The following is a 22,399-nucleotide window of genomic DNA, read 5'->3' as shown; positions in this document are numbered from 1 at the left end:
GAAAAAAAACATTTCATTAGCAGCAGTGTAACATTTTAGAACAGAAGAAAGTTATTCAATCAAATATACCTAAAGTATGTTTTAAAGTGTATCAGTTGGTGTCATTGTGCATGGAACTATTAGCGATGAAGAACCAACAATGTTGTAAAAGGTCTTAAAAAGGTAAAAAAAAAAATAAAAAACTCATTGTTTAACATTACTGAAAATGTTTTGCATTTTAACCAGCAATGTCTCATCCCGTCTAAAAAAAACAGCAACTTTATTTTATCTTCCATGGTGTAGATACAGATTGTGAATACAGGTGATGCTGTAGTTGTGAATGTTGTGTGTGTCTCTGTTGTAGAATCTACAAAGATCATTCACAGTTAATGATGTGGTGACATGTAAATGAAGCATTTACACCAAATGTCACAATATACAGACTTTTAATGGACTTACTTGTTGTATGATTTGCTGGTGTTGTGGTCATGGTAGTTGTAGCATTAGCTGTTGTAAAGACATTTCATAAGCAGCAGTGTAATATTTTAGAACCGAAAAAAGTTATTTAATTGTATAATTTATCATATATATTTATAAATGACCAGAGGAGCTGCAGGGAGATATTGGAAGAGAAAGTATGTTTGAAAGTGTAGCAGTTGGTGTCAAAGAAAAAAACTACTGAAAACAGTATTTTGTTATTTTGTATTTTGTTTGTAACTGTTGTGTTTGTTCTGTTGTAGAATCTCCAAAGACCATTCCACAGTTAATGATGTGGTGAAATCTAAAAGAAGCAATTACACTCTGTATGTAATTGCTATATGTCTGAAGATGCAGGCATTTAAAGGACTTACTTGTTGTCGTAAGTCCTGGTGGTGTTGTGGTCATTGTGGTGTTCATGGTTGTTGTAGCATTAGCTGTTGGAAAAAAAAACATTTCATTAGCAGCAGTGTAACATTTTAGAACAGAAGAAAGTTATTCAATCAAATATACCTAAAGTATGTTTTAAAGTGTATCAGTTGGTGTCATTGTGCATGGAATGATTAGCGATGAAGAACCAACAATGTTGTAAAAGGTCTTGGGTTAAAAAAAAAAAGAACTCATTGTTTAACATTACTGAAAACGTTTTGCATTTTAACCAGCAATGTCTCATCCCATTTTAAAAAAACAGCAACTTTATTTTCTGTACCATGGTGTAGATAAGCGTAGTTACTAAAAGAACAAACTACTGAAAACAACACTTTTAAATATTTATTGTCAAAGTAAAAAGAGTTGATTTCTTCATATTTTATCCTTTAATTTACTTCTTGAAACTTCCTTGTGAATACAGGTGATGCTGTAGTTGTGAATGTTGTGTGTGTCTCTGTTGTAGAATCTACAAAGATCATTCACAGTTAATGATGTGGTGACATGTAAATGAAGCATTTACACCAAATGCCACAATATACAGACTTTTAATGGACTTACTTGTTGTATGATTTGCTGGTGTTGTGGTCATGGTAGTTGTAGCATTAGCTGTTGTAAAGACATTTCATAAGCAGCAGTGTAACATTTTAGAACCGAAAAAAGTTATTTAATTGTATAATTTATCATATATATTTATAGATGACCAGAGGAGCTGCAGGGAGATATTGGAAGAGAAAGTATGTTTTAAAGTGTAGCAGTTGGTGTCAAAGAAAAAAACTACTGAAAACAGTATTTTGTTATTTTGTATTTTGTTTGTAACTGTTGTGGAATCTCCAACGACCATTCCACATGTAATTGCTATATGTCTGAAGATGCAGGCATTTAAAGGACTTACTTGTTGTTGTAAGTCCTGGTGGTGTTGTGGTCATTGTGGTGTTCATGGTTGTTGTAGCATTAGCTGTTGGAAAAAAAAACATTTCATAAGCAGCACTGTAAATTTTTTTGTAAAAGGTCTTAAAAAAGGTAAAAAAAAATAAAAAACTCATTGTTTAACATTACTGAAAATGTTTTGCATTTTAACCAGCAATGTCTCATCCCATCTAAAAAAAACAGCAACTTTATTTTATGTTCCATGGTGTAGATACAGATTGTGAATACAGGTGATGCTGTAGTTGTGAATGTTGTGTGTGTCTCTGCTGTAGAATCTACAAAGATCATTCACAGTTAATGATGTGGTGACATGTAAATGAAGCATTTACACCAAATGTCACAATATACAGACTTTTAATGGACTTACTTGTTGTATGATTTGCTGGTGTTGTGGTCATGGTAGTTGTAGCATTAGCTGTTGTAAAGACATTTCATAAGCAGCAGTGTAACATTTTAGAACCGAAAAAAGTTATTTAATTGTATAATTTATCATATATATTTATAGATGACCAGAGGAGCTGCAGGGAGATATTGGAAGAGAAAGTATGTTTGAAAGTGTAGCAGTTGGTGTCAAAGAAAAAAACTACTGAAAACAGTATTTTGTTATTTTGTATTTTGTTTGTAACTGTTGTGTTTGTTCTGTTGTGGAATCTCCAAAGACCATTCCACATGTAATTGCTATATGTCTGAAGATGCAGGCATTTAAAGGACTTACTTGTTGTTGTAAGTCCTGGTGGTGTTGTGGTCATTGTGGTGTTCATGGTTGTTGTAGCATTAGCTGTTGGAAAAAAAAACATTTCATAAGCAGCACTGTAACATTTTAGAACAGAAGAAAGTTATTCAATCAAATATACCTAAAGTATGTTTTAAAGTGTATCAGTTGGTGTCATTGCGCATGGAACGATTAGCGATGAAGAACCAACAATGTTGTAAAAGGTTTTAAAAAGGTAAAAAAATAAAAAACTCATTGTTTAACATTACTGAAAATGTTTTGCATTTTAACCAGCAATGTCTCATCCCGTCTAAAAAAAACAGCAACTTTATTTTATGTTCCATGGTGTAGATACAGATTGTGAATACAGGTGATGCTGTAGTTGTGAATGTTGTGTGTGTCTCTGCTGTAGAATCTACAAAGATCATTCACAGTTAATGATGTGGTGACATGTAAATGAAGCATTTACACCAAATGTTACAATATACAGACTTTTAATGGACTTACTTGTTGTATGATTTGCTGGTGTTGTGGTCATGGTAGTTGTAGCATTAGCTGTTGTAAAGACATTTCATAAGCAGCAGTGTAACATTTTAGAACCGAAAAAAGTTATTTAATTGTATAATTTATCATATATATTTATAAATGACCAGAGGAGCTGCAGGGAGATATTGAAAGAGAAAGTATGTTTGAAAGTGTAGCAGTTGGTGTCAAAGAAAAAAACTACTGAAAACAGTATTTTGTTATTTTGTATTTTGTTTGTAACTGTTGTGTTTGTTCTGTTGTAGAATCACCAAAGACCATTCCACAGTTAATGATGTGGTGAAATCTAAAAGAAGCAATTACACTCTGTATGTAATTGCTATATGTCTGAAGATGCAGGCATTTAAAGGACTTACTTGTTGTCGTAAGTCCTGGTGGTGTTGTGGTCATTGTGGTGTTCATGGTTGTTGTAGCATTAGCTGTTGGAAAAAAAACATTTCATTAGCAGCAGTGTAACATTTTAGAACAGAAGAAAGTTATTCAATCAAATATACCTAAAGTATGTTTTAAAGTGTATCAGTTGGTGTCATTGCGCATGGAATGATTAGCGATGAAGAACCAACAATGTTGTAAAAGGTCTTGGGTTAAAAACTGAAAACAACACTTTTAAATATTTATTGTCAAAGTAAAAAGAGTTGATTTCTTCATATTTTATCCTTTAATTTACTTCTTGAAACTTCCTTGTGAATACAGGTGATGCTGTAGTTGTGAATGTTGTGTGTGTCTCTGTTGTAGAATCTACAAAGATCTTTCACAGTTAATGATGTGGTGACATGTAAATGAAGCATTTACACCAAATGCCACAATATACAGACTTTTAATGGACTTACTTGTTGTATGATTTGCTGGTGTTGTGGTCATGGTAGTTGTAGCATTAGCTGTTGTAAAGACATTTCATAAGCAGCAGTGTAACATTTTAGAACAGAAGAAAGTTATTTAATTGTATAATTTATCATATATATGTATACATGACCAGAGGAGCTGCAGGGAGATATTGGAAGAGAAAGTATGTTTGAAAGTGTAGCAGTTGGTGTCAAAGAAACAAAATACTGAAAACAGTATTTGTATTTGTGTCTCTGTTGTGGAATCTACAAAGACCATTCACAATTAATGATTTGGTGAAATCTAAAAGAAGCAAAGGACTTACTTATTGTTGTAAGACTTGGTGGTGTTGTGGTCGTTGTGGCGGTCATCGTTGTTGTAGCATTTGCTGTTGGAAAAAAGTTATTCAAATAAATACAAGGATAGATTTTGATATGGTAGATAATCAAAATGACAAGAAGCATAATGGAACAGCTTTAGGTATATTGACTGGATGTTACGTTGTATTTTGTCTCTTACTTTGAGGCTGTGTAGTCGGTGTTGTCAGAGGACAAGTTGTGAAGTCTGTGTAGATAAAGTGAAAAAACAATATGTGCTACATCAAAACAAATGTAAACATGAATCCTAAGGTTATGACCCCCATGTGCTTCTACAGTAGATAATGAGTGTAAAGCTGCTTACTGTATTGATGAATAGATTGACAGTGTTGTCCATCAGGAGGAATGGCACTGATGCATCCACATGTGTCATCAGTGATGTTGTCACAGGGTCCATACAGGAAACACTGGTCACATGACCAACGGTACTGACCCTCACATCTGCACTGGACACCAGCAGTGCTTGAAGAGCAAACTGGAGACAAGTGTAAAACAATTGAGATGGATTATTCTGATAATTTCAATCTATTAATTGTTTCAAGAAAACCTCAGATTTCAAAATCACATGACCATAGATACCTGTAGATATTTTGACATCAGTGACTTGTGTGTTGCTGCTGAGAATGATGGGAAAGCTGGTGTTTTGAATGATCCTTAGTTGATGGATGACTGAGACATCTGTGGTGTTCAACTCAATAGAAATTGCATATTCATACATGACGGGAGGTGCTGCAAAGAAATACGGCATGACTCAACAGTTTCAGGATTGAGCTGAATTATATGATGTACATGTTTGCTCTCAGTCTTACTTGTTGGTAGTGTAGAGGGTGTTGTAAGAGGACAAGTAGTAAAGTCTGTTAGGAGGAAGAGAAAGATCAATAGCTCATAAATGGGAACACATGTAATCAGTCATTATAATACAGTATAACCACTGCTGTTTGCTTATAACTATGAAATGGCGTAAAGCTGCTTACTGTATTGATGAATAGATTGACAGTATTGTCCATCAGGAGGAATGGCACTGATGCATCCACATGTGTCATCAGTGATGTTGTCACAGGCTCCATACAGGAAACACTGGTCACATGACCAACGGTACTGACCCTCACATCTGCACTGGACACCAGCAGTGCTTGAAGAGCAAACTGGAGACAAGTGTAAAGCATTTGAGATTGATTATTCTAAAATTTCAAGCCAATAGTTCTTTAATAAGAAACGTGTCATTACAAAATCACATGACCATAGATACCTGTAGATATGTTGACATCAGACACTTGTGTGTTGCTGCTGAGAATGATGGGAAAGCTGGTGTTTCTCAGAATGATCCTTAGTTGATCGATGACTGAGACATCTGTGGTGTTCAACTCAATAGAAATTGCGTATTCATACATGACGGGAGGAGCTGCAGGGAGATATTAAAAAAGAAAATTAGCACAATATATCAACTGTAGATTTGAACATATATATATGTGTGTGTGTGTGGCGCCCCGTTTATATCACCTGTTGATGGTGGTGTTGAAGTTGTGAGCACAGGACACGCTGTAAAATCTGTTTACAGAAACAAAGAATAGCCGTTGAAGAAGTGTCATTTTTCAATATACAATCACTTAACCTTGTTAAAATTTCATGTTTGAATAGTGTCTTATGAAACACTCACTTTGACTGCTATTGGACTGACAGTACTCTCCATCTGTAGGAATGGCTTCGATGCACTGACAGCTGTTACTTGTATTACCATCACATTTCCCATAGGTAGCACACTTTTCACAGGGCCAGAAATAGTCATCCTCACAGCGGCATTGGAAACCAGTGTCAGCCTGTCTACACACTACACATAAAAACACATTCTGTCTTAGTTAGTGGAAGTTTCACATTTTAAACAGTAAGCTCTAATCAATGTGAATTCAAAATGTTTACCTGTTGTAATATCAGCATGTGAGATGTTTACTTGTTCATTGATGGAGACAGGGAACGTGATATTCCTCAGTGTGTTTCTCAGTTGATCTGTATCTGTCGTGTTCACCTCAATGGAAATCAGATATTCATAAAGAACTGGTGGTACTGTTAAAAGAAAAAATATTATTAATAGAATTGGTCAAAATACAATCTACCTTAACCCAGTGGTTCCCAAACTTTTCTGCTGCGCCCCCCTTTAAAGATCAGAATTGTTTTGCAGGAGACACAGCATAAAACAATACAGGTCAGGTTGTGTTTGTTCTGTTGTAGAATCTCCAAAGACCATTCCACAGTTAATGATGTGGTGAAATCTAAAAGAAGCAATTACACTCTGTATGTAATTGCTATATGTCTGAAGATGCAGGCATTTAAAGGACTTACTTGTTGTCGTAAGTCCTGGTGGTGTTGTGGTCATTGTGGTGTTCATGGTTGTTGTAGCATTAGCTGTTGGAAAAAAAACATTTCATTAGCAGCAGTGTAACATTTTAGAACAGAAGAAAGTTATTCAATCAAATATACCTAAAGTATGTTTTAAAGTGTATCAGTTGGTGTCATTGCGCATGGAATGATTAGCGATGAAGAACCAACAATGTTGTAAAAGGTCTTGGGTTAAAAAAAAAAAGAACTCATTGTTTAACATTACTGAAAACGTTTTGCATTTTAACCAGCAATGTGCCATCCCATTTAAAAAAAAACAGCAACTTAATTTTCTATACCATGGTGTAGATAAATGTAGTTACTAAAAGAACAAACTACTGAAAACAACACTTTTAAATATTTATTGTCAAAGTAAAAAGAGTTGATTTCTTCATATTTTATCCTTTAATTTACTTCTTGAAACTTCCTTATGAATACAGGTGATGCTGTAGTTGTGAATGTTGTGTGTGTCTCTGTTGTAGAATCTACAAAGATCTTTCACAGTTAATGATGTGGTGACATGTAAATGAAGCATTTACACCAAATGTCACAATATACAGACTTTTAATGGACTTACTTGTTGTATGATTTGCTGGTGTTGTGGTCATGGTAGTTGTAGCATTAGCTGTTGTAAAGACATTTCATAAGCAGCAGTGTAACATTTTAGAACCGAAAAAAGTTATTTAATTGTATAATTTATCATATATATTCATAGATGACCAGAGGAGCTGCAGGGAGATATTGGAAGAGAAAGTATGTTTGAAAGTGTAGCAGTTGGTGTCAAAGAAACAAAATACTGAAAACAGTATTTTGTTATTTTGTATTTTGTTTGTAACTGTTGTGGAATCTCCAACGACCATTCCACATGTAATTGCTATATGTCTGAAGATGCAGGCATTTAAAGGACTTACTTGTTGTTGTAAGTCCTGGTGGTGTTGTGGTCATTGTGGTGTTCATGGTTGTTGTAGCATTAGCTGTTGGAAAAAAAAACATTTCATAAGCAGCAGTGTAACATTTTAGATCAGAAAAAAGTTATTCAAATAAATATAAGGATAGATTTTGATATGGTAGATAATCAAAATGACAAGAAGCATAATGGAACAGCTTTAGGTATATTGACTGGATGTTACGTTGTATTTTGTCTCTTACTTTGAGGCTGTGTAGTCGGTGTTGTCAGAGGACAAGTTGTGAAGTCTGTGTAGATAAAGTGAAAAAACAATATGTGCTACATCAAAACAAATGTAAACATGAATCCTAAGGTTATGACCCCCATGTGCTTCTACAGTAGATAATGAGTGTAAAGCTGCTTACTGTATTGATGAATAGATTGACAGTGTTGTCCATCAGGAGGAATGGCACTGATGCATCCACATGTGTCATCAGTGATGTTGTCACAGGGTCCATACAGGAAACACTGGTCACATGACCAACGGTACTGACCCTCACATCTGCACTGGACACCAGCAGTGCTTGAAGAGCAAACTGGAGACAAGTGTAAAACAATTGAGATGGATTATTCTGATAATTTCAATCTATTAATTGTTTCAAGAAAACCTCAGATTTCAAAATCACATGACCATAGATACCTGTAGATATTTTGACATCAGTGACTTGTGTGTTGCTGCTGAGAATGATGGGAAAGCTGGTGTTTCTCAGAATGATCCTTAGTTGATGGATGACTGAGACATCTGTGGTGTTCAACTCAATAGAAATTGCATATTCATACATGACGGGAGGTGCTGCAAAGAAATACGGCATGACTCAACAGTTTCAGGATTGAGCTGAATTATATGATGTACATGTTTGCTCTCAGTCTTACTTGTTGGTAGTGTAGAGGGTGTTGTAAGAGGACAAGTAGTAAAGTCTGTTAGGAGGAAGAGAAAGATCAATAGCTCATAAATGGGAACACATGTAATCAGTCATTATAATACAGTATAACCACTGCTGTTTGCTTATAACTATGAAATGGCGTAAAGCTGCTTACTGTATTGATGAATAGATTGACAGTATTGTCCATCAGGAGGAATGGCACTGATGCATCCACATGTGTCATCAGTGATGTTGTCACAGGCTCCATACAGGAAACACTGGTCACATGACCAACGGTACTGACCCTCACATCTGCACTGGACACCAGCAGTGCTTGAAGAGCAAACTGGAGACAAGTGTAAAGCATTTGAGATTGATTATTCTAAAATTTCAAGCCAATAGTTCTTTAATAAGAAACGTGTCATTACAAAATCACATGACCATAGATACCTGTAGATATGTTGACATCAGACACTTGTGTGTTGCTGCTGAGAATGATGGGAAAGCTGGTGTTTCTCAGAATGATCCTTAGTTGATCGATGACTGAGACATCTGTGGTGTTCAACTCAATAGAAATTGCGTATTCATACATGACGGGAGGAGCTGCAGGGAGATATTAAAAAAGAAAATTAGCACAATATATCAACTGTAGATTTGAACATATATATATGTGTGTGTGTGTGGCGCCCCGTTTATATCACCTGTTGATGGTGGTGTTGAAGTTGTGAGCACAGGACACGCTGTAAAATCTGTTTACAGAAACAAAGAATAGCCGTTGAAGAAGTGTCATTTTTCAATATACAATCACTTAACCTTGTTAAAATTTCATGTTTGAATAGTGTCTTATGAAACACTCACTTTGACTGCTATTGGACTGACAGTACTCTCCATCTGTAGGAATGGCTTCGATGCACTGACAGCTGTTACTTGTATTACCATCACATTTCCCATAGGTAGCACACTTTTCACAGGGCCAGAAATAGTCATCCTCACAGCGGCATTGGAAACCAGTGTCAGCCTGTCTACACACTACACATAAAAACACATTCTGTCTTAGTTAGTGGAAGTTTCACATTTTAAACAGTAAGCTCTAATCAATGTGAATTCAAAATGTTTACCTGTTGTAATATCAGCATGTGAGATGTTTACTTGTTCATTGATGGAGACAGGGAACGTGATATTCCTCAGTGTGTTTCTCAGTTGATCTGTATCTGTCGTGTTCACCTCAATGGAAATCAGATATTCATAAAGAACTGGTGGTACTGTTAAAAGAAAAAATATTATTAATAGAATTGGTCAAAATACAATCTACCTTAACCCAGTGGTTCCCAAACTTTTCTGCTGCGCCCCCCTTTAAAGATCAGAATTGTTTTGCAGGAGACACAGCATAAAACAATACAGGTCAGCTGTTTGACGGGAGGGCGATATAAAACAATACGGGTCGGCTGGTCGGTCTGAGGGGGCGGCTATCGCAGGGGGGCCCCCACTTTTCGCAACCACTGCGCTCACTTTGGGAACCACTGCCTTAACCTTATAACTTAATTTACATAAATAGGGTCGGTATATATCCCTTGTTTAGATTTGGCGCCTTTCATTTTCCCATTAATGAGCTACAGATCATATAAATATCAAATAAAATAAAATAAAAAGGAACGTATAAAGTCACCATATCTTACCAGTAAATATTATGTCAATTTCTGTAATGTTGATTTTGTTGCTGAGGATAATGGGAAAACTTGTGTTGCTCACAGTTTCCCTCAGTTGTTCAATCACTGAAAAGTCACTGACACGGATTTCAGCTTCCACTGTGTATTCATACAGCTGGAAAAAGTCTGTGGTTGAGAATGGTGACATGTAAATGAAGCATATACACCAAATGTCACAATATACAGACTTTTAATGGACTTACTTGTTGTATGATTTGCTGGTGTTGTGGTCATGGTAGTTGTAGCATTAGCTGTTGGAAAAAAAACATTTCATAAGCAGCAGTGTAACATTTTAGAACAGAAGAAAGTTATTTAATTGTATAATTTATCATATATATTTATACATGACCAGAGGAGCTGCAGGGAGATATTGGAAGAGAAAGTATGTTTTAAAGTGTAGCAGTTGGTGTCAAAGAAACAAAATACTGAAAACAGTATTTGTATTTGTGTTTGTCTCTGTTGTGGAATCTACAAAGACCATTCACAATTAATGATTTGGTGAAATCTAAAAGAAGCAAAGGACTTACTTATTGTTGTAAGACTTGGTGGTGTTGTGGTCATTGTGGTGTTCATGGTTGTTGTAGCATTTGCTGTTTGAAAAACATTTCATAAGCAGCAGTGTAACATTTTAGATCAGAAAAAAGTTATTCAAATAAATATAAGGATAGATTTTGATATGGTAGATAATCAAAATGACAAGAAGCATAATGGAACAGCTTTAGGTATATTGACTGGATGTTACGTTGTATTTTGTCTCTTACTTTGAGGCTGTGTAGTCGGTGTTGTCAGAGGACAAGTTGTGAAGTCTGTGTAGATAAAGTGAAAAAACAATATGTGCTACATCAAAACAAATGTAAACATGAATCCTAAGGTTATGACCCCCATGTGCTTCTACAGTAGATAATGAGTGTAAAGCTGCTTACTGTATTGATGAATAAATTGACAGTGTTGTCCATCAGGAGGAATGGCACTGATGCATCCACATGTGTCATCAGTGATGTTGTCACAGGGTCCATACAGGAAACACTGGTCACATGACCAACGGTACTGACCCTCACATCTGCACTGGACACCAGCAGTGCTTGAAGAGCAAACTGGAGACAAGTGTAAAACAATTGAGATGGATTATTCTGATAATTTCAATCTATTAATTGTTTCAAGAAAACCTCAGATTTCAAAATCACATGACCATAGATACCTGTAGATATTTTGACATCAGTGACTTGTGTGTTGCTGCTGAGAATGATGGGAAAGCTGGTGTTTTGAATGATCCTTAGTTGATGGATGACTGAGACATCTGTGGTGTTCAACTCAATAGAAATTGCATATTCATACATGACGGGAGGTGCTGCAAAGAAATACGGCATGACTCAACAGTTTCAGGATTGAGCTGAATTATATGATGTACATGTTTGCTCTCAGTCTTACTTGTTGGTAGTGTAGAGGGTGTTGTAAGAGGACAAGTAGTAAAGTCTGTTAGGAGGAAGAGAAAGATCAATAGCTCATAAATGGGAACACATGTAATCAGTCATTATAATACAGTATAACCACTGCTGTTTGCTTATAACTATGCAATGAGCGTGAAGCTACTTACTGTATTGATGAATAGATTGACAGTATTGTCCATCAGGAGGAATGGCACTGATGCATCCACATGTGTCATCAGTGATGTTGTCACAGGCTCCATACAGGAAACACTGGTCACATGACCAACGGTACTGACCCTCACATCTGCACTGGACACCAGCAGTGCTTGAAGAGCAAACTGGAGACAAGTGTAAAACAATTGAGATTGATTATTCTGATAATTTCAATCTATTAATTGTTTCAAGAAAACCTCAGATTTCAAAATCACATGACCATAGATACCTGTAGATATTTTGACATCAGTGACTTGTGTGTTGCTGCTGAGAATGATGGGAAAGCTGGTGTTTCTCAGAATGATCCTTAGTTGATGGATGACTGAGACATCTGTGGTGTTCAACTCAATAGAAATTGCGTATTCATACATGACGGGAGGAGCTGCAGGGAGATATTAAAAAAGAAAATTAGCACAATATATCAACTGTAGATTTGAACATATATATATGTGTGTGTGTGTGGCGCCCCGTTTATATCACCTGTTGATGGTGGTGTTGAAGTTGTGAGCACAGGACACGCTGTAAAATCTGTTTACAGAAACAAAGAATAGCCGTTGAAGAAGTGTCATTTTTCAATATACAATCACTTAACCTTGTTAAAATTTCATGTTTGAATAGTGTCTTATGAAACACTCACTTTGACTGCTATTGGACTGACAGTACTCTCCATCTGTAGGAATGGCTTCGATGCACTGACAGCTGTTACTTGTATTACCATCACATTTCCCATAGGTAGCACACTTTTCACAGGGCCAGAAATAGTCATCCTCACAGCGGCATTGGAAACCAGTGTCAGCCTGTCTACACACTACACATAAAAACACATTCTGTCTTAGTTAGTGGAAGTTTCACATTTTAAACAGTAAGCTCTAATCAATGTGAATTCAAAATGTTTACCTGTTGTAATATCAGCATGTGAGATGTTTACTTGTTCATTGATGGAGACAGGGAACGTGATATTCCTCAGTGTGTTTCTCAGTTGATCTGTATCTGTCGTGTTCACCTCAATGGAAATCAGATATTCATAAAGAACTGGTGGTACTGTTAAAAGAAAAAATATTATTAATAGAATTGGTCAAAATACAATCTACCTTAACCCAGTGGTTCCCAAACTTTTCTGCTGCGCCCCCCTTTAAAGATCAGAATTGTTTTGCAGGAGACACAGCATAAAACAATACAGGTCAGCTGTTTGACGGGAGGGCGATATAAAACAATACGGGTCGGCTGGTCGGTCTGAGGGGGCGGCTATCGCAGGGGGGCCCCCACTTTTTGCAACCACTGCGCTCACTTTGGGAACCACTGCCTTAACCTTATAACTTAATTTACATAAATAGGGTCAGTATATATCCCTTGTTTAGATTTGGCGCCTTTCATTTTCCCATTAAGGAGCTACAGATCATATAAATATCAAATAAAATAAAATAAAAAGGAACGTATAAAGTCACCATATCTTACCAGTAAATATTATGTCAATTTCTGTAATGTTGATTTTGTTGCTGAGGATAATGGGAAAACTTGTGTTGCTCACAATTTCCCTCAGTTGTTCAATCACTGAAAAGTCACTGACACGGATTTCAGCTTCCACTGTGTATTCATACAGCTGGAAAAAGTCTGTGGTTGAGAATGGTGACATGTAAATGAAGCATTTACACCAAATGTCACAATATACAGACTTTTAATGGACTTACTTGTTGTATGATTTGCTGGTGTTGTGGTCATGGTAGTTGTAGCATTAGCTGTTGTAAAGACATTTCATAAGCAGCAGTGTAACATTTTAGAACCGAAAAAAGATATTTAATTGTATAATTTATCATATATATTCATAGATGACCAGAGGAGCTGCAGGGAGATATTGGAAGAGAAAGTATGTTTGAAAGTGTAGCAGTTGGTGTCAAAGAAACAAAATACTGAAAACAGTATTTTGTTATTTTGTATTTTGTTTGTAACTGTTGTGGAATCTCCAACGACCATTCCACATGTAATTGCTATATGTCTGAAGATGCAGGCATTTAAAGGACTTACTTGTTGTTGTAAGTCCTGGTGGTGTTGTGGTCATTGTGGTGTTCATGGTTGTTGTAGCATTAGCTGTTGGAAAAAAAAACATTTCATAAGCAGCAGTGTAACATTTTAGATCAGAAAAAAGTTATTCAAATAAATATAAGGATAGATTTTGATATGGTAGATAATCAAAATGACAAGAAGCATAATGGAACAGCTTTAGGTATATTGACTGGATGTTACGTTGTATTTTGTCTCTTACTTTGAGGCTGTGTAGTCGGTGTTGTCAGAGGACAAGTTGTGAAGTCTGTGTAGATAAAGTGAAAAAACAATATGTGCTACATCAAAACAAATGTAAACATGAATCCTAAGGTTATGACCCCCATGTGCTTCTACAGTAGATAATGAGTGTAAAGCTGCTTACTGTATTGATGAATAAATTGACAGTGTTGTCCATCAGGAGGAATGGCACTGATGCATCCACATGTGTCATCAGTGATGTTGTCACAGGGTCCATACAGGAAACACTGGTCACATGACCAACGGTACTGACCCTCACATCTGCACTGGACACCAGCAGTGCTTGAAGAGCAAACTGGAGACAAGTGTAAAACAATTGAGATGGATTATTCTGATAATTTCAATCTATTAATTGTTTCAAGAAAACCTCAGATTTCAAAATCACATGACCATAGATACCTGTAGATATTTTGACATCAGTGACTTGTGTGTTGCTGCTGAGAATGATGGGAAAGCTGGTGTTTCTCAGAATGATCCTTAGTTGATGGATGACTGAGACATCTGTGGTGTTCAACTCAATAGAAATTGCATATTCATACATGACGGGAGGTGCTGCAAAGAAATACGGCATGACTCAACAGTTTCAGGATTGAGCTGAATTATATGATGTACATGTTTGCTCTCAGTCTTACTTGTTGGTAGTGTAGAGGGTGTTGTAAGAGGACAAGTAGTAAAGTCTGTTAGGAGGAAGAGAAAGATCAATAGCTCATAAATGGGAACACATGTAATCAGTCATTATAATACAGTATAACCACTGCTGTTTGCTTATAACTATGAAATGGCGTAAAGCTGCTTACTGTATTGATGAATAGATTGACAGTGTTGTCCATCAGGAGGAATGGCACTGATGCATCCACATGTGTCATCAGTGATGTTGTCACAGGCTCCATACAGGAAACACTGGTCACATGACCAACGGTACTGACCCTCACATCTGCACTGGACACCAGCAGTGCTTGAAGAGCAAACTGGAGACAAGTGTAAAGCATTTGAGATTGATTATTCTAAAATTTCAAGCCAATAGTTCTTTAATAAGAAACGTGTCATTACAAAATCACATGACCATAGATACCTGTAGATATGTTGACATCAGACACTTGTGTGTTGCTGCTGAGAATGATGGGAAAGCTGGTGTTTCTCAGAATGATCCTTAGTTGATCGATGACTGAGACATCTGTGGTGTTCAACTCAATAGAAATTGCGTATTCATACATGACGGGAGGAGCTGCAGGGAGATATTAAAAAAGAAAATTAGCACAATATATCAACTGTAGATTTGAACATATATATATGTGTGTGTGTGTGGCGCCCCGTTTATATCACCTGTTGATGGTGGTGTTGAAGTTGTGAGCACAGGACACGCTGTAAAATCTGTTTACAGAAACAAAGAATAGCCGTTGAAGAAGTGTCATTTTTCAATATACAATCACTTAACCTTGTTAAAATTTCATGTTTGAATAGTGTCTTATGAAACACTCACTTTGACTGCTATTGGACTGACAGTACTCTCCATCTGTAGGAATGGCTTCGATGCACTGACAGCTGTTACTTGTATTACCATCACATTTCCCATAGGTAGCACACTTTTCACAGGGCCAGAAATAGTCATCCTCACAGCGGCATTGGAAACCAGTGTCAGCCTGTCTACACACTACACATAAAAACACATTCTGTCTTAGTTAGTGGAAGTTTCACATTTTAAACAGTAAGCTCTAATCAATGTGAATTCAAAATGTTTACCTGTTGTAATATCAGCATGTGAGATGTTTACTTGTTCATTGATGGAGACAGGGAACGTGATATTCCTCAGTGTGTTTCTCAGTTGATCTGTATCTGTCGTGTTCACCTCAATGGAAATCAGATATTCATAAAGAACTGGTGGTACTGTTAAAAGAAAAAATATTATTAATAGAATTGGTCAAAATACAATCTACCTTAACCCAGTGGTTCCCAAACTTTTCTGCTGCGCCCCCCTTTAAAGATCAGAATTGTTTTGCAGGAGAGACAGCATAAAACAATACAGGTCAGCTGTTTGACGGGAGGGCGATATAAAACAATACGGGTCGGCTGGTCGGTCTGAGGGGGCGGCTATCGCAGGGGGGCCCCCACTTTTCGCAACCACTGCGCTCACTTTGGGAACCACTGCCTTAACCTTATAACTTAATTTACATAAATAGGGTCAGTATATATCCCTTGTTTAGATTTGGCGCCTTTCATTTTCCCATTAATGAGCTACAGATCATATAAATATCAAATAAAATAAAATAAAAAGGAACGTATAAAGTCACCATATCTTACCAGTAAATATTATGTCAATTTCTGTAATGTTGATTTTGTTGCTGAGGATAATGGGAAAACTTGTGTTGCTCACAATTTCCCTCAGTTGTTCAATCACTGAAAAGTCACTGACACGGATTTCAGCTTCCACTGTGTATTCATACAGCTGGAAAAAGTCTGTGGTTGAGAATAAGCAAAGGTAATGATTTTCCTCCTACACGCCTTAAGAATGTTGTTTCAATCAATGGTAGTAAGGACTTAAACAGAATCAATCAAGCACAAGGTCATCACCGGTCTTTGGCTGGCAGTATTGTCCATCGGATAGATTCCTGTTGATACACCCACATGTGTCGTCAGTGACATCATCGCAGGCTCCGTACGTGATGCAATTATTATACGACCAAGCAAAACCCTCCTCACATCTGCACTGGAAGCTGCTGCCATTTGGGTAACAGACTACAGAAAGGGAAGAAATAAATAATTACAGAAAGACAAACATACGTGACAAATTCATCGATAAAATGAAACCCAGTCATTGGATCAATCATTGATTTTTAATAAAGCACTGTATTTTTTCCTACCACTAAAGTCTAAAGTAAAATTCCTCAATTGGACCTTTGTGTTGTTTGGACGAGGAAGCACTTATCAAAATTCAGTCAGCCTAAGGCTTTCAGGGGAGAGAGCAAACAACAACGCTAAGATAAGACGGAGCTTAACACTGTATTTCTTTATTTAAGGCGGCCGCATACGATTCAGCAGGATAAAGTAGTACAAAGGGGAACCACCTGTGCTGATCTCCATTCTTACCTGTGGTGATTTCAATGTTTGTTATATTCACAGCAGGACTTGAGCTCAGGGAGAAGTTGCCGGTGTCAAGTAGGATCCTGAGGTTCTCAATTGTCTCCACATCTGTCACAGTTAGCTCTACGTCCACTTCATACTCCACCAGAGTTAGCAGCGCTGCAGGACAGATATGACATCATTCTGGCATATGAAAATTAGTTTAAAGACAACCAAGTTCAACATGTAGCTATGGTGACCAGGTGCTCCGGTAAAGACAATGTACACAGCACGGGAAGCTGAGTCAGCCATAGTCAGAGCGTTACATGTTGATCTGATTCAGATATGCATTTGCAGTGATTGAACATAGCGAGCAGGTTACCTGAGATTGGTTGGCAGTACTGTCCGTCACCTGGAGTGGCATTGATGCACTGACAGATGCCACTGTAGATCTGATCGCAGGTTGCATATGTGACACAGGTGCTGTACGGGAACGCAAATTGCTCCTCACATCTACACCGGAAGCCATCACCATTTGGGAAGCATGCTGTTGGAAGAGATGCTTTGTTAAAATGCAGTATTGGGACTTTGAAGTCAACCTTTGCTGTTGCACTCGCCTGTGGTGAAGCTGATGTTAGTGATCCTTGTGGTGGAATCGAGTAGTATTGGAGAAGGTGCAGCTCTCACAAAAGACCGGATCTGATTGATTGTTTCTATGCTGGACACATTCACTAACACTTCAACAATATAGTTCCATTCATCTGTAGGCACTGCAAGAATTAAAACAAGAAAATAATTAGATTTTTAGGGTAACTACTAGGTACTGAGTGTTTGAATTTACATTAGTTTACTTTGGAATGGTTTTGATGAAGAAAACCCCAAATTCTGAACAGTGTTCATGAAACTCTTGGTTTCTTCTTCATCACACTAACCTTCTCTTTTGTCCCTGGCGTGCGGCAGAACAACTTTGTCATCCTGGCGCAGCTGAATCAAGAAAACACCAATCATTTTAAACTTTCTGTCTCATCTTGTTGTGTTATTCATCCAAACAAATGCCAAGCATGATGACACATGGGGCCCATATTTTGTCTTGGTTTATGTCCATGCAATGCAGTGAACTTACCAGTAAAACTTGGCTTGAAATTTCAGTCAAATCTTGTGTTTCCAAAATATAGAGACTCACAACAAGGGCTATGACGGCCAGGCCATGCTTTAATATTGCCATTCCTTTCATGAAAGGGAGAGAAGGAAACAAACAAACAAGAAAAGGTTTGAAGTATCCTCTCCAGCTTCTTCTTTGTGCAAGTAGCAAAATTCAGTCTTGAAAAATTAGAACACTGCAGAAGAAAATTCTATTATCTTTGCTGTTATCGCATCAGTGACACCTGATAAGCTAAAATAATAGACTTTGAGGAGGTGAATGAAGTGAAAGTCTATATTACAGCATGTATACTCCCTTAAACATAATAATAATATATTTCCCTTGTTCCATTGAAGCATTCCCATTGAACTGTCTCTCTTTGGTCCTGGGCCAAATGGAATCCATTGATACTTGAACTTCTAGTCCCTCTTGTGGTTTTGAACCAAACTGCGAAATCATAATATAGTTCCCTCTCCACCTCTCATCACATCAGTCTGTCTTCTCCCTGCTTTATTTGTCGTAGAAATTGATTTAAGTTGCCATGCTTTTTTGCTGTTAACATAGAACCAAACACAGAAAGTATGCAGACATTTCCTGTGAAGTTTGATTAAACCTTGCATTTGCTTAAATATATGCTAAATTCAGTTTCCCCCAGCTGACGAGGTCGTCTTTATACCATGTTGCTGTTTAAACAGAGAAGTTTGATACAGATTCCAGACAGTTTTGGTTGGCAGGTATCAAAAGTGCACACAGTCCACACCTTTAATGGCATTTCCTCTTCAAAGTGACTTAGCTGCATTGGTTAGACAAGGTCCCACATAATGTAAGCTGCAAGTCAGCAAGTTCCAGTGTTGCTGGACAGCACCTCGGCAGGGGACCTATCGTGTTTAAGAGCTTAGGATACACACCTGGTGGGAATCGGAGAGGAAGGCAAGTGGGATGCGATGGATTGGAGATGCAGCTGATAAAGAGCTTCCCAGAAAAATACATAGATCCTAGCCTAAGTACTTATTAGTGTGTTACCTTGGGATAGTTTGTTCCATAAATGAAACTTCATTTCAGCTGAGGTGGTTTGGAATAAAGTGCAGTGCAGCTCAGCTCCAAAACAGTTCAGTTCATGCTACATCTAGACTAAAAACATAGAATATCGATGACCTAATGCCTCGTAAAAGCTTCATGCTTTAAACAGCTTTTGACTTACAACAGTCCTTTACAGTTACTGGTAACTTAGCTACACCTGAGATCATCATTTGGTCTTATTCTTAGTCTGTAGAGTGTGAGTGTGCGTTTCTGTGAGCCCTAATCCTTAACAACACACACATGACGGTGATGTGTGATCATTAAAAGTCATATCCTGATGTCTCTGCTTCCAGTGAGTTTGAGTATTTGCTTAATGACTTTGGCATACATACCAGTAAACAAGACTAGGTTAGACAGGTTATGACACTCAGTCATTGTGTCATTGGTTTGATTTATAGTAATAATCAAGGTAACATCAATCAAAACCATCTTTCATATTTATCTGTGTGTCTGTTTCTCCCCTCTAAGACACTAAGCACCCACAGAGTGTTTGCCTCATGCACACATACACACGCATACGGTGCCTTACCTGACACCCCACACACAACAGCTAAAGCTTTTACTGATTGTTGCTTTAGTGCCGCCACAAATAAACGGTGCTTTGCCAATTGCATTTTGTGGTTCCACCATGAAACGAGCCATAGTGTGGTAATTAACCGCACGCACAAAGTGTAATAATGACAGCAGTGGATAGATTTGTAATTAGTTGATGTCATCAGTGTGAATACAGATCAGTAAGTTCACAGGTGCCAGACTACAGAGGGACTATTGTCACACAATATAAAGTCTGATCAGGATTCAGGATTCTTCTCTTGTATTGTGATCATAAAATACCTTCATTCCCAACAACAACAGTAAAACTCTACATAATCTTAAGTGTTTATCTGCCCCCAACCACAAATTCGACAAATCCTTGTATTCGGCCAATGAACTGCTTTGTTTTGCCAAGATAACACTAAGAATTATTCAAGACAGTGATACAGCATGTTGTGGGATGTCTTCATTGGCTTTTCTTTTTTAATTTGCACATTTTATCTTGAACATGATTTGGCCTTCCTTGTCGTTCGTGTGGTTTTGACTGCAGACGATTTAATCTGCCGTTCCTTGGCAACTGTAATGTTTGTCATTGTGTTTCAATCATGACCAAAACTACGTCTACCTTCCCTTCCTAGTTGTACAGTTCTCTTCTTTCTTTCTTTTTTAAATATTGATTTTTAACTGCTTCTATGACATACATAAGCATTTTAAAAGAATCCAATGATGTCATTCTGGGCAACAGCTTGAGCTAAATGCTTAACACATTAGTGTTAATGTTACTTCACCACTGGCAGTTTGTAATGAGGAGGAACAAACTGACAAATTGCATTCTGCAAAAGTCAGCAAAGATCTCAATCTTCAGGAAATCAGTGTCAATTTCCCTGTTATTCCCACGGCAGTCAGTGAGTTAAACAAAGCCGCCTGATGACAGCTATGTTCTGCGTGTTACGTGTTATGTGTGCATTCAGTGTCTACACAAGAGTCGAAGGTAAGACAAACACAATAAAACCTTTAACTTTCTATCCATCCAGCCACATGGTAAAAATCCAGCAAGTAGGATTTAAGCACCATTGGTTGAGGCAGAATGGAAACGTCAAGCAGATTTAATCAGATTAAGAAGTCACAATATAAACAACTGATTCCTAAGACACATAAAACAGTCAATTCTAACTCATAAATCAAATCTGCCAGCATTCTTACCATAGCAGCTGCTACCGCTGTCTCCCGCCGTAATGATCCACTGTGTGTGTGTGTGTTCTAGAGACACGTTTCACCACAGACAGTAGCAGAAAGTAGAAGCCGTCACACCCTCCTCACACTGGATTATGGGAACATTCTGCTCCAAACTTCCTGAAATATAACACTGAACTCTGTCTGAGTTTGGCACTAGTTCAACTGGTTCAATTATTACCTCAATTTCCTTGTCTGATTCTGTGTGTGAGCCTGTGAGGGTGTTTGTAGATACCAATAACATTGTCACAGCAACATGGATCTGATTTTCTTTACATTGTCATGGGAAACAAATCATTTCAGGTTGTGAGAGTGTTGGTGAGGCAGCAACAGGTCAGAGGAGAATGCAAAGACACAATGGAGACACAATATGAAAGTGGTGACTGTTGAACTGAAATTCAAGGAAGTGTACTACTACGTGCTGCAGATTAGAAACAATTGATCACAAATGGTAGTCTGTATTTGGACTTCAAATGAGACCTGGACATATTTAGCGCGGGGTTGCTATGCTATGCTATAACTTCATGAAATCCAGAACAATTAGCAAAACTTGTGAGGAAAAAATGTAAACAACACTTTTACCCCCGGCTGGAAATTCCAACGAAGTAACATTGAGCAAGACACTAAACACTAATGCTCCAAATACCAGCTCACACTTGGCGCCGGCAGGAGGCTCCAGGGCTGCCCACGAAATACTGTCAACAGGATGGATGATCACAGAATCGCCCCGGATAAACAAAGTAAGAAACGTTACAGGCTGTTGTTCTCATCTCGAATTTAAGTAAAGGTAAAGGTAATTTATTTATTTATTTTATTTTTTAAGTGATACACACATTAATATTCTGATCCATTATTGGTTTTACCCAATCTCAACAACAGAGCAGGAGAGATAAGGTACGCACTGCTGTTGTGCGGTACACACTGCTGGTGACTCATGAATGAGGGCAACAACGACCAGTCAGCATCAAACTATTAGAGGCCGTGTAGGACTTCAGTAGCGATACACTCACTGCTGAAATTCTCTTACATGTACAACTAAAACAGCCAGTGAAGAACTGTGTGTAAGAGCGTTTCTGTAGTCAGTATAAGAGCATTTTAATACTAAATGTAGAGTATTTATGTCGTAAATGTAAGAGCGTTTCAGTAACGTAAGAGTCCTACACGGCCCGTCGGATCAAACCAGGCAGGTTCCTTTGTATTTTCCGTAAGAATCTGAGGCATGCTGCTTGTTCTCCTAGGGGCACATTCTCTGCACGTCTGTC

General features: G+C 37.5%; 1 protein-coding gene and 1 long non-coding RNA gene across 3 annotated transcripts in view; both read right to left on the bottom strand.

Moving 5' to 3' along the window:
- LOC143016493 (uncharacterized) overlaps positions 1 to 17,694 on the bottom strand; it is a 31,231-nt gene extending 13,537 nt beyond the window's left edge. The window contains exons 1-58 of the mRNA XM_076170859.1: positions 17,532 to 17,694; positions 17,177 to 17,329; positions 16,661 to 16,825; positions 16,391 to 16,546; positions 15,833 to 15,976; positions 15,573 to 15,743; positions 15,416 to 15,463; positions 15,165 to 15,317; positions 14,890 to 15,060; positions 14,725 to 14,769; positions 14,492 to 14,644; positions 14,217 to 14,387; positions 14,055 to 14,099; positions 13,817 to 13,879; positions 13,483 to 13,530; positions 13,250 to 13,405; positions 12,692 to 12,835; positions 12,432 to 12,602; positions 12,275 to 12,322; positions 12,024 to 12,176; positions 11,749 to 11,919; positions 11,583 to 11,627; positions 11,353 to 11,502; positions 11,078 to 11,248; positions 10,916 to 10,960; positions 10,358 to 10,405; positions 10,125 to 10,280; positions 9,567 to 9,710; positions 9,307 to 9,477; positions 9,150 to 9,197; positions 8,899 to 9,051; positions 8,624 to 8,794; positions 8,459 to 8,503; positions 8,226 to 8,378; positions 7,951 to 8,121; positions 7,789 to 7,833; positions 7,551 to 7,613; positions 7,217 to 7,264; positions 6,604 to 6,666; positions 6,184 to 6,327; positions 5,924 to 6,094; positions 5,767 to 5,814; positions 5,516 to 5,668; positions 5,241 to 5,411; positions 5,076 to 5,120; positions 4,846 to 4,995; positions 4,571 to 4,741; positions 4,409 to 4,453; positions 4,215 to 4,277; positions 3,898 to 3,945; positions 3,424 to 3,486; positions 3,032 to 3,079; positions 2,528 to 2,590; positions 2,180 to 2,227; positions 1,778 to 1,840; positions 1,444 to 1,491; positions 831 to 893; positions 439 to 486 (exon numbers count right to left, since the gene is read on the bottom strand). Coding sequence (XP_076026974.1) covers positions 439 to 486; positions 831 to 893; positions 1,444 to 1,491; positions 1,778 to 1,840; positions 2,180 to 2,227; positions 2,528 to 2,590; positions 3,032 to 3,079; positions 3,424 to 3,486; positions 3,898 to 3,945; positions 4,215 to 4,277; positions 4,409 to 4,453; positions 4,571 to 4,741; positions 4,846 to 4,995; positions 5,076 to 5,120; positions 5,241 to 5,411; positions 5,516 to 5,668; positions 5,767 to 5,814; positions 5,924 to 6,094; positions 6,184 to 6,327; positions 6,604 to 6,666; positions 7,217 to 7,264; positions 7,551 to 7,613; positions 7,789 to 7,833; positions 7,951 to 8,121; positions 8,226 to 8,378; positions 8,459 to 8,503; positions 8,624 to 8,794; positions 8,899 to 9,051; positions 9,150 to 9,197; positions 9,307 to 9,477; positions 9,567 to 9,710; positions 10,125 to 10,280; positions 10,358 to 10,405; positions 10,916 to 10,960; positions 11,078 to 11,248; positions 11,353 to 11,502; positions 11,583 to 11,627; positions 11,749 to 11,919; positions 12,024 to 12,176; positions 12,275 to 12,322; positions 12,432 to 12,602; positions 12,692 to 12,835; positions 13,250 to 13,405; positions 13,483 to 13,530; positions 13,817 to 13,879; positions 14,055 to 14,099; positions 14,217 to 14,387; positions 14,492 to 14,644; positions 14,725 to 14,769; positions 14,890 to 15,060; positions 15,165 to 15,306 — 5,224 coding nt within the window. The 5' untranslated portion in view covers positions 15,307 to 15,317; positions 15,416 to 15,463; positions 15,573 to 15,743; ... (3 more) ...; positions 17,177 to 17,329; positions 17,532 to 17,694. The remainder of the gene's footprint in view (positions 1 to 438; positions 487 to 830; positions 894 to 1,443; positions 1,492 to 1,777; positions 1,841 to 2,179; positions 2,228 to 2,527; positions 2,591 to 3,031; positions 3,080 to 3,423; positions 3,487 to 3,897; positions 3,946 to 4,214; positions 4,278 to 4,408; positions 4,454 to 4,570; positions 4,742 to 4,845; positions 4,996 to 5,075; positions 5,121 to 5,240; positions 5,412 to 5,515; positions 5,669 to 5,766; positions 5,815 to 5,923; positions 6,095 to 6,183; positions 6,328 to 6,603; positions 6,667 to 7,216; positions 7,265 to 7,550; positions 7,614 to 7,788; positions 7,834 to 7,950; positions 8,122 to 8,225; positions 8,379 to 8,458; positions 8,504 to 8,623; positions 8,795 to 8,898; positions 9,052 to 9,149; positions 9,198 to 9,306; positions 9,478 to 9,566; positions 9,711 to 10,124; positions 10,281 to 10,357; positions 10,406 to 10,915; positions 10,961 to 11,077; positions 11,249 to 11,352; positions 11,503 to 11,582; positions 11,628 to 11,748; positions 11,920 to 12,023; positions 12,177 to 12,274; positions 12,323 to 12,431; positions 12,603 to 12,691; positions 12,836 to 13,249; positions 13,406 to 13,482; positions 13,531 to 13,816; positions 13,880 to 14,054; positions 14,100 to 14,216; positions 14,388 to 14,491; positions 14,645 to 14,724; positions 14,770 to 14,889; positions 15,061 to 15,164; positions 15,318 to 15,415; positions 15,464 to 15,572; positions 15,744 to 15,832; positions 15,977 to 16,390; positions 16,547 to 16,660; positions 16,826 to 17,176; positions 17,330 to 17,531) is intronic.
- A 78-nt stretch (positions 17,695 to 17,772) lies between these two features.
- Positions 17,773 to 21,175, bottom strand: LOC143016494 (uncharacterized). Of its 2 annotated transcripts, XR_012965529.1 has the most exons (5): positions 21,108 to 21,163; positions 19,051 to 19,198; positions 18,273 to 18,376; positions 18,082 to 18,133; positions 17,773 to 17,919 (listed from the first exon to the last, which is right to left on the bottom strand). It is a non-coding gene; the product is annotated as an uncharacterized LOC143016494 (long non-coding RNA). The 2 variants fall into 2 exon arrangements; XR_012965528.1 differs by lacking the exon at positions 19,051 to 19,198 and having other exon boundaries at positions 21,108 to 21,175.
- Between the last annotated feature and the right edge of the window lie 1,224 nt (positions 21,176 to 22,399).

Source organism: Genypterus blacodes, unplaced genomic scaffold (genome assembly GCF_046128005.1).
Source record: "Genypterus blacodes isolate CSIRO-AG114 ecotype Tasmania unplaced genomic scaffold, CSIRO-AGI_Gbla_v1 ptg000233l_1, whole genome shotgun sequence".
Classification (NCBI taxonomy): Eukaryota; Metazoa; Chordata; class Actinopteri; order Ophidiiformes; family Ophidiidae; genus Genypterus; species Genypterus blacodes.
The sequence above is the reverse complement of the archived record's forward strand: the minus strand, read 5'-3'. Positions and strand labels throughout refer to the sequence as shown.